General features: G+C 28.0%; 1 protein-coding gene across 1 annotated transcript; it reads right to left on the bottom strand.

Moving 5' to 3' along the window:
* Positions 1–725: 725 nt before the first annotated feature.
* Positions 726–4,732, bottom strand: LOC112603049 (histone-lysine N-methyltransferase eggless-like). Its single transcript, XM_025351448.1, has 2 exons — positions 3,768–4,732; positions 726–2,839 (listed from the first exon to the last, which is right to left on the bottom strand). Exons 1-2 carry the CDS (start codon positions 4,730–4,732, stop codon positions 877–879), a joined length of 2,928 nt encoding a protein of 975 aa, XP_025207233.1. The 3' UTR covers positions 726–876.
* Between the last annotated feature and the right edge of the window lie 6,985 nt (positions 4,733–11,717).

Here is an 11,717-nt window from a genome sequence, read left to right as displayed (position 1 = left end):
ATTGAACAATTTAACTATTTATCTTGATAAATTCATAATTAAAATAAATATTTTTAGATACAGCAAGAAGCATCAGAAGCTACAATTGTTATCATTAGATTGACATATTTGCAACATATTTTTTACAACAGCTGAACTTAGTCAATATTCATAGCTATTAAGTTAAGGAGTAGTTGGTTATACTGTATTAATAAAATAACATAATCAAAATAGTAATGTATACAAATGTTTTTTTTAATTTTTAAATAATAAAAATTTATTCAGTTGAATAAATCAAGCCAAAGTTCAATAGTACAGATAGTCTAAGTATAATTAAAAAAGAAATACAATATTATATAAAAATTATACAATAAATATCTTACATATATATTTTACTAGAATCTAAAAAATAATAACAATAATAATAATAATATTAAAATTGATAGTCAAATTCAGCATTATTCATGAAGATTGTTTATGTTAAAATTTATTATTAATTTATTAAAATTATTTATAGAGTACACATAAATTATATGTTCATGAGATCTGTAAAAAGGCATTAAGTAATAAACTTAGATTATACAGAACACCAGTGGCACCAAACCTATACATGAACCGAAGTGATAGCTTCATATAATAGAGGGTGGGTGGTCTTATTTATATACATGTTTTTGTTTTTACATTACATAATACCTATACTACATAATTTAAAAATTAACTTAACTTTATTAGTTATTAGAGGTAGACAATTTTCTCAGTGGTGGATGGGTGAGTGTGTAAATATATTGATTTTGCTTCATTTAAATTTATATGACTCGGTGCCACTGCAGAACACTATAACCTAAGTAAATTCTGGTCTTTTAATGCTACATTATTGATTATACCGCAGAATAAAAATTATAATAGTCTGCCTTTACAATTTTTTGACCCACAGTAGCATTTTAACTTTTTGTTTTTCACGCTCCCTATAGCATAGTTATAATTCCATGTTAGTTCATCTCCAGCTGGAATATGTGATAATGCAAAGTATGCTACCCATGGAAATCTAAGGTCATGTGTATCAACAAAAACATTCTGAACAAACATATTAGGATCACAGGAATGATTGAAATAGCGACCTATGTTGCCCCTGGCCTTAGCATCTAATGAGTAGACACCACAGTCTTCGTCAAGGTACTTGAGCACAGATATGTGTTTACTATCAAATTTGTGTTGGGTATTTGTATTACACAGTTGATGTTTGTCATTAGCTTTTGTACTTGGTAAATTTTTCTTTAATGACATTTTAGATTTAGACATAGTTTTCTTATTCTTGATAGTCAAACCAGGATTACGGTCATCATCAGATGAACTAGTACTATTTTCATTCTCTTCTGGAACACAACTTTCATATCCATCCTTGATCTCCTCAACTGTCTTAAGAAAATCTAAATCTGCCAGATATTCGTCGCCATTTACTGCACAAATGCTTTCAGCAATTTTCTCTGTGCGTAACTCTCCAACAAATATACTAACAAAACCACCTTTGGGAATATCTGCCAGTGTTCTCACTCCCCAACCTTTATTTTGTGTTAAAAACATTTGGAGTGAATTCTTCAATGGTTCTTGAACCACACGATTTAAACAAGTTTTCATACATTTACAATTATCATTGCATTCAAAAATACCAGTGTGCACTGGGGCGTACAGTCGTCTGTAATTATAGCCAACAATAGGGTCTTCAGACATTTTTGGATAATTTTTTGGACCTTTGTAAGTGAGTTGCCAACAGAAACATTTTGTTTTGTCTTCACAATTATCAGTACAATCACAACCACATAACAATTTTAAATTTAAATTCAAATTAACACCAGGAGTAGTTTTGCGTTTTATTATGTACTTTACATTCTCTGGTACCAAATCATTCAAATTGTTTGCAACACTAATTGTTTTAAATTCCAATTTGCAAGATATATCATGTATGCGAATAAACTCATTGGGTACACTTAAAAAAGACAGTGGATTCACTAAATAATCAAAATTAAATAAATCAATAGTCATTTGATTATTATGATAACCGGTCTTTTTCAAGTAATCATACATTTCGTATTCGTTATAAATTTTATATCCGCAAGGTGTGGTATATATGACTTTTCTTGATTTTGGGTATTTACTTTTTGTTATAATTCTCTTGAATCCAAAATGTAACGGAATGCTTAAAACATTCATATTTTTTGTTTGACTGTAGTTATACTGAACCCGTAACATACATGAATCAGAACACTGGTGGTTTTCATAAGGAAATGGTTTTGGACAGTTTCTTGGGATTTCTATTATTTTAATAACACAATTTTCTTTTCCAGCTTTCTGTTTTAGGCGAGCTGAGACTCTTCTATTATTGTTAGGTGTGTTGTCACTATTTGCAATATTAATATTATTTTTATTTTCATTCAAGTTTTCTAGTTCAATATATGGTCGATTTAATATCTTATCAATATTAACCGACATTGTACCACGTACACGTTTATTTGTATTACTATTATTTGCTTGTACGTATATTGGGCCTAACCTATCTGAGCCCCGATAAATCCATTCTTTAATTTGCTTATTCTTAATATCAAGAAATTTTAGTTGAACTAATGAAGCATCTAATTTTGATACTTCGGCTAAATACCATTTTTTGTCTAGTACTGCACGAACTACTTGTTTTTTATTAAACCTTAACATTGAGCGTTCTGGATAAAATGATAAATAAACTTTGACAAATTCCCTGACATTTTCATGTACATCGTCACTCACATTTGTTGATTCGCCACATACTAGGCGTATATCCTGATGGTGTACATACTGTGTATATCCATTATCAAAGAATATTAAATACCTAAGACAAAACAAAAAAGTGTGTTGTTACATAAAATATGATAAATATATATAGTAAAATTGTTCAACTATTCATTGTTTGCTTTTAAAAAGAATGTTTTTAAAAAAGTGAGCAGTATAATTCTTTTTTTTTAAATTTTCAAAAAATCTATTATTATTTTATAAGTAGTATATTTTATTATTATTTAATATAAAATATTTAATACTCTAATATTTTCTTTAAATAATGGGATCATTTCATGAATTAAATGAAAAAAAAAATGTATACTTGAACAATATAATAAACTAAATATAACTAGAAATACAATTATTGCTTTTAATTGGTTATTAAACATTTTCATAAAATATTATTAAATTTTTTATTCAAATGAATATATTTTTATTTAATTTAAACTTATTATCTAGGTAGATTTTTAAATAATGCAACACGACACTTTCATGAATACCTATTATTTATAAGCAGAACAATAGTGAGTGAATTATATTAAAATATGTATTTTTAATCAACAATGATATTATAAACTAATAACAGACTAGATTTTTCATTGACATGGTGTATGTCATATTATTCGATATAAATTCATTCTTTGTTTTAATCGCTGGTCTTTGTATTTCAAAATTTGAAAGAATATATGAAACAGCACGCAATATTCAATGTAACATTATTATTTATGATAAATTATACATGATTTGTTTGATTTTTATATAACAAATTTGAATGTTGTATAGAATAAAAGTTTTTATATATTTTAGGAAATAGATTGCATATTTTACTAATTTTTATACTGCATTTAAATTCTTATCAACGTACCTAATAACTTTTTTGTTTCAAAAAAAAACATTAAATGAGAAAATGATTAAGTAATAAAATATTCTGTATATTAACCTAAAGATTACCTAAATTATTTATTAAAATGTATTAAACAAACCTGAAATTGTTAAGATATTTTGGTGGTTCTGCTATTATTCCCACGAAGAATCCATTCGTAGATTTAATGTTATTATCTTGTAATTTGGCAATCACTCTACAACCTACTGGATACTGTGCATTGCTTTTAGTATTTATGTATGCTAAATTTGTAATATTCAAAGTTGTTTCTTCTCCGTCACCAAATATAATATTAAAACATGAATCACTAACTGCTGATTTAATAGTTGCTTCAATCCACGGGTGCATTAGTGAATAATTCATGCCAAACACTTTGTCACTCGATTTTAATAAGCGTCTTTTCAGTATACCTTCTTCTGGTAAAACTTCTGGACCAGGATACAGTTTAGTTGATATATTCGCTTCGTCATTGTCTTCAATTTTTTCTAGTTCAAAATAATCTTCAATACTTTCTTTTTCATCAAATATAAACTTTTGTTGATTATCGAAATTGTAAAACTTATTATATAATTTTGATAAATCATAATCATAAAATGTTGATAAATCATTATCTAACTCTTTCATTAAATTGTTTATTTTGTTTCTTCCAGCAATTAGTTTGGAACTTTCAGGAATTAAATGTATATCACTTTCCTCATTTTCTGTTTTCAATAAAGATTTATCACAGTTGTTACAGCTTGTATTTATCAATACAGACAATTTAGTCATTCGTGGATTTAAATTTACTGTTGATGGTCCAGCACCATAGTTGACGGTATTAGAATCATCAGAGTCAGATAATTGAATTATATTGGAATGATTGTTTACTTCATTAACACATTTTATACTTTTCATTTTTTTACTTCTAGCGTCTGAATACGCTATGTTTTTTGTCATGCATTCCTTACACACTCGATAATACGGTTTGTACCGAACATTATAATAACTGCATATGGATTGTTGGACAGGAAAGAGCTTGCTATCATTTTTTGATTTGCAATGAATATTAATACACTGTTTGGACATGTTTCTGAAACAACAATAATATCAACAATAATTATAATACAATAATATTGAAATTTGAGAATACATAAATGAAGGAAGTTTGTAAAAATATTTATTCTGTAGATATTTTACAGTATGAATGTAAAAAATTAATTCTAAACAAAATGGTAAAGTTACTCCATTGGCTCATACAAAAAAACTGAAAACAGTTTGAAATATAAGTAGGCAATTATTCAAGATTTAAAAAACGAACCTGTTCTGTGTATTGACACACCGGGTACCTATGTATTTATAATTGATGTTATGCAAACAAAAATCTTTGAAGGGCGTTTATCGATAAAATGTTTTAAAAATAATCAAAAGAATAAATGTTAACTATTTGTTATTCAACATCCGAACAACTAATAAGGGAACGGAAAGTACGACGACGACAACGAAGAAAAAAACAAGGTTTGAGGTTAGGTACATTTCCTAGTGATGGTACAGTCAACAAACCTTATACTGAACACAATATTACCAAGGTATAGACACTGACTGACCAAATCGGACAAAATTTGCCTTGAATACGGTCTCCAGGGGGCGCGGCATACGTTGTCACTTAAATAAATAATATCAATATTATCACTGAACTCAAAATAGAACTATTATAGAATACTAGTATAGTATTCTACAACTCCAGGATTAAAATAATAATAAAATATTATTAGTTTTACAAGGAAATAGTCAGAGATAATTTTAATCCATATTTTTATGCTCAAAAATACCTATTATTTTTAATTTATATTGTAAATGATTTTATGTAAAAATTAAGTTTAATAGTTACAAACTACTGTTATAAAATATTAAAGTATTACTATGAGATGAGACAAATAAAACAAAATAATCAAACTACCAATTGGTTATAAATATTTAATATCCATATACAAAATCTTCAATGTTTATAGTCAATAATTAAATAATGTTGATACATTTTTATTACAATTTATTTTATACCTTAAAAGTTATAACTAATAAAAAAACCTATCAACACTGCAATGAATATGAAGTAAATCTCGTACTGTCGTACTCAATTATTTAGATTCAAATTTATGATAAAATCTATAGTTTCAATTTCAGATAATTAGTTACCTGATTTTTCAACACAGTTTTCTGTTGATAATATTATAAAAATCATCATGTGAAGATTTAATGAGGCATAAAATAAACAATGGATTAAACGTATCATTTATAATGCTATTCAATTTAGTTGTATTATATTTGTATCCATTAACATTTCTCTAAAAAAAACTTATTTAAACATTATAGTATATTTTGTAATCAAGTAAATAATAAATATTAACTTATTTGTTAGTGGCAATGTAAATTTAAATTTATATGATGCCTGAAGTAGAATATTGACAAATTGGTAAACTTTAGATCTATGCTTGTATGGAGTTACTACTACCCAATATTGTGGTATTATAGCAATAGTAAACATGGGTAATGTATATAAATGTGTTATCCAATTAGCTTCAGTTCCAGATTGATATTTGTGATTATAACTGTAGTGTTTCTTTTAATAATATACGACCAGTAACTTGGATGAGTTCAATACTCAAAGTTAAATTCCACAGTATTAATGATTTTGTAGACTAAAATATTCAGTAGAAATTAAAGCAAATGTTTATTTACTCTTTATTATTTCAATAAAAATATTTATCTCGGGTAAAATAAGAAACCGATTTATAAAGCTATTATACTTGAAAATTCTTTCAGCAGGACTCACTCTTGTATGCAATGCCAAATCCTGCATTAAGTTAAAATTACTTTTTTAATTATAAATAGTATATTATACTTGAAAAAATATTGCTTGTCGCTGTGAATGTTATATATTTTTAACTTTAAAATAATCAACATATTTCACAATAATGAAGAATACAGTTGTAAAATAAATATTTGTATCGCTCTACACAGAATTAATAATTAGATTGATAGAAAACAAAATTAAACTAAAATATTTCTGCTGTTTATATTACTTATTAATCATTATAGACATTAATATGTATAATACAATATTATATTAATTTTTTCTAAACAATTAAGTTGTTTCAAATTCATTTTTTATAAGTAGTATATTCTGTAAATATGATTACCTCATTTCTGCATTTATTCCCATTAACTTACGTATTTCAGAAACCAAGTATATCAGCTCCATTTCTTCAGCTTTAATTTAAAAAACTTTTATTTTCTTTGACAACAACATTGGCTGATATTAGTCGCTGACAGTTATTCCATATCTTTAAAAATAAAAATATATACATGTTTAGTAAAAAATGTATATATAGAAAACTACAGATAGATAAAATCATGTATAATAATATACTTTTTTATAGTAGTCTACATACGATATGCTTGATCCATCTTTTTATGAAATGTTGATTTTGGGTTTGCTATTTTGTCTATATCAGAGATGGGCAGCTCAAAGTAACTAGCGGGCCACTTTTAAGTACTTTAAAATCTAGCAGGTCTCAGTGTATAAGAGAAAGCAAAAAAAAAAAAGGCCCTTCAAATTTACTAACATTTATTTTTTATCTTTATTTATTTATATTTACAGTTATTATTCAATGTGATACTTAAGGATTATACTTTTGATTATTTCAACACATTAATTGAATAATATCGGCGATAAATGTAATAATAAATACTAATATCTAAATATAATATACACTAAGTTTGATTTTATAACTAATAAGCCATTAGTTATATAATTATGTAATCATAATACAAAAATATTCATGATATTAATTGTAATACAAATTTTATCTGTCGTATTTGTTAGTTAACTAAGTATGTCGAGAGAATAGCCGCATGATTTTAATGAATACGGTGATGACTATTTCTTTCTTTATTATAAGTTTTTATAATGATTTAGTGTGTGGTACATAAAAACACAAGTATATTTATCACATAAAGCAGTGCTACTACAATTTTTAACCCTACATATTTTTCTTTTATAGAATATCAACTTTGATTATTTACAAACAACTTTTTTACAAAAAAAAGTGTTGCGATCGATTATACATATAACTATGAAATATATGTCACTGGATCTTAGTGCTACTTGCATATCCCTCTGTTGTTAATGATTAGATATTCTTAGCAGACTTAAGTGAAATATTTGTTAAGAGTTTAATTGACAATTGAAATATTTAATTCTTTACAAATGATCGGCTTAAACAAACTAAATAAGTTATTAAAATAATTATTACTTACCATCTATTCTTTGTTTCTGCTTTTATTACTTGCATACTTGTTTAACAAATTTAAAACAGTTTCTTCACTTATAATTTTAGTAAAAATTTCAGACCACAATAATTAATCACCATCAAACATTCCAATAGTTGTGTCATATAATCAGACCAAATTTGAAGTTTGTGTTGAGAAATATAAATCTACAATAAATAAAAAATAAATATAAAGTAAATTTAAAAGATTTTGATACAAAAAAAAAAATAAATAAATAAATACTACTCATTAGGTCCTATCACTGAATTGATACTCTGATAATAGTTATCTATATCACTCGTTATGTATTATATTTAATTATGTACCAATTTAAAATATGTTTTTAGCGTAAAATATTTTTATTTTCTAAATCAAAGATATAAACAATTTTTAATTTAATCTAATGAACTTTGTATACAGTTTTAGGTTTATTGATCAGTATGTAACTAAGTTATTGAAACATAATAAACAACTTGATAAATATTTATACCGTGCGACTTTCTGAATACAAAATGCAACTTATCCTTCTTATAATCTGTAATTAATGTAAACAGTTGTTCTTTTGAATGCAATCATATTTCAATGATGATTTTTTCATAACTTTATTTATATAATAATTTATAGAAAATTGTGATCTATGTAATCAAATGCAGTAATATTATATATAAATATTTATGGTTAAGAAAAAATAGTATAGTTAAGTTCTATTTGAATTCCACGTTTTAAAAATAAAATTAAAATTTTAGAATAGTGGTTTTTAGTAGTTGTCAATATCTACCAATTTTGGAACAAATCTAATTTAGAGGCCACGCTAATTTTTCACTGTTATTTTTGAAATCTATGTAGTTAAGTTTGCTTAAAACGATAGTGAAGTCAAAATTTTGCGGACGGACTTAATTTTAGAGTTTGGTTAATATATAAGTATTATGTTAATAGCTTAATACGTTACTCAATTTTATAATATTGCAACGTATATTCGTACTATTCGTAGTGTAATGGAACTGAGGCCCGTATAATGCACTACAGAACTTCGAGTTCGATCCCGGTAAAAGCAAGTAAAATGTTTGCACTTTTTTTAAATGATTTTATGATAACTGTTTTAACAACTAGTAATTATCCTATGACCTACTAGCAGTTTTTTTGATTTTTTTTAAGTCATGTTACTAAGTTATATCGTAGTATGGGCAGTGATTACACGTTTTGCGGCATTCGTCGCTGCGCTCCTCGGCAGCGTCGCTCCACTCCGTAAATTTAAAATATCCCTCGACTTGCTATGCAACACCACCTCGAGTAGGTTACAGGATAATTAGTATTTAGTAATTACTAGTATCAGTTATCTTAAAAACAATTAGAAAAAGTGCAAAAACTTTTTTAGTGCTCACCGAGTGTCGAACCTATGGCTGCTAAACTAGATTTATGTCCAAATATTAATACTGGTGTTTTGGTACATTTCAAATTTGTGTACGTTTATTTTGACACGGTACGTAACGGTCATCGAATACTAAGTACAGGCACCGCAACGACCGATCTACACTGTCACCACTATCACGGGTAAAGACGCGATATCGTTAACTCTCCCACCAATGCTATTAAGACCTATGCGGGACGGGAAGACAAGTCGCGCTAGATGAGTATCGGCCTCCGACCTCCGACGGCCGACAATCACCACTTCTTCCGTTACGATGATTGAACATGCACCGATCCGATACGCCGTCACCATATTTTTTGTTCATAGTAATGTTTTCATATTTTCGCTGCTTTTCTTACACTACCGCGAACCACGTTCTTTTTGTTTTTTATCGACAATAAATACGTGATAACGGGTCATTTTTGCATTAATATACTGGTGTACGTCATTATTCGTTTTTCTCTTTTTTTCGTGTTTCCTTCTTACCATCCTTCATGGATGTAAGTGTAGTGTCCGGTGCTCGGTATTAACATCAGAAACACGTGACCGGCTGTCTGCGGTTTACCAAAAGTACAACCGAATCGCCGCAGCCGCATCAACTTTTAAATTGTGTGTTGATGCACCGTCGCGAAGCTTTCGACTTCATTTCGAGCTGGCCGCGCGATACTTGCGACGGTCTGAATAATCATGGGTTATGGATGAACCAATTAATTATACATCATCCAATCAATCGGCACTCGAATTATAATATATTAAAAATTCATAGATAACAGGGGGAATGATCATACGAGATACAATATATATATATATAAGATGAAATGAAAGCTAAATGCCTATACATTTACAGCATAGAGTAATATTACTCTATGATCTACAGCGCATACTGCTGTCGGTAGGTCACAGCCAAATACAATTGATAACAATATCAACAATTATTCATGTAAATACACACACACACATATGTATATAACAACTGATACATTTTATCTGAACGGTACAGCGGTGACAAGACGAATGATGCTTTGTTCGATGGTGTGGCGATGACCAACTTACTTTCCCACGACGCACGATGGCGAGGAAGCGGCCACACTGGTCGCTGTCTGTTTTGCTCACTCGATGACGTAAAACATCACGAGTTATCGCGAAAACCACATAAGAGTATAAGACACGGTATGACAATGTGATGACCCCGATACCTGTAGGCGGCAGTGCTCGGACGTACAAACTAGCGAGGTGCGCAAGCGTAGAAAGTTCTGACGCAGCACAACCACGAACGGCACGAACTAAAAGACGAGCACGAGGTTCGTAAAACGGTACGCGACAACAGCACAAGATAATAGAACGAACGAGACGACCGGTGATGTCGTGTAACGAACACAGAGCTAGACTCGCTGGCGGCCATAGCTAACGGGAGGTGATGATAAATTCATACTTGCCGGGTGGGAAAGAAGGAAGTCGCGCATCGATAATATTTGACGCCCGTATCGAAATGTTGAAAAATTCGGTGCTCAAACATTGTGTTCTTGTTATTCTATTATGAATGACATAGTGGAATAACTTATAAAATGATATGAATTTGAATTTCACGAGGATAATATACTATAAAATTGTTAATCTGTAGGAAAAATACATTGAAAAATGTACAATATTCAATTGAATTGTTGTCTTCCTTAAAAGTTTACATATAATTTAGCATTACAGTGTTAGCCATGGTGTTACTAGGGTTGTCGATTTCAGACATAAACTGTACAATATTGTTATTGTTATAAAAAACTCGTGATCAAATCTATCTTAATACCGATTTGTTATTATCAATAACAATTACATGAGTAACACTTAATCATAATCTTTAGTGTAGAAGTTTTATTACATTTGATAGTTAACGTTTTGTTAATAGAAATGTATAATAAAATAATGACATTAAAATAGTATAATAATTCAAACATTTGTTTGATTTTTTTATTTTATTGGAATAATAATGTTTGTGTAGACAGTTGAATTATACATGTTTAATATGTTCACACATTATTCATAATCGTTTTTAAATACTATAAATGCTTATTGTTACGTTAAAATGATGCGTAGATGGATGAAATTCATTTTCTCACTTGGAGAATTTGTTCCATATTTAAATATTTATTCGAAGAATATTCGATAAATCACAAAATTCTATTGCTTTTTATAATATCATTGTCTATAATCATATAGTTCTTGGTAAATAATAACCAAAATTTTAGCATAGAAATGTTTGAATACCTAAAGTTTGATTGAAAGCAATAAAAGTCTTAATTTCAAAAAAATACACTATTGGTGTAACAAAAATAATATATACAA

This window comes from Melanaphis sacchari, unplaced genomic scaffold (assembly GCF_002803265.2).
Source record: "Melanaphis sacchari strain LSU unplaced genomic scaffold, SCAv2.0 Contig94_pilon_pilon, whole genome shotgun sequence".
Lineage (NCBI taxonomy): Eukaryota > Metazoa > Arthropoda > Insecta > Hemiptera > Aphididae > Melanaphis > Melanaphis sacchari.
Note: the sequence above shows the minus strand (reverse complement) of the source record. Positions and strands in the feature narration are given on the sequence as shown.

What these genes read in the sequence shown, in the direction of transcription:
- LOC112603049 (XM_025351448.1), bottom strand. Translation starts at nt 4,732, where the DNA reads ATGTCCAAACAGTGTATTAATATTCATTGCAAATCAAAAAATGATAGC. An exon ending in AAATATCTTAACAATTTCAG is followed by an intron (nt 2,840 to 3,767) that starts GTTTGTTTAATA and finishes GTTTTGTCTTAG; the next exon opens with GTATTTAATATTCTTTGATA.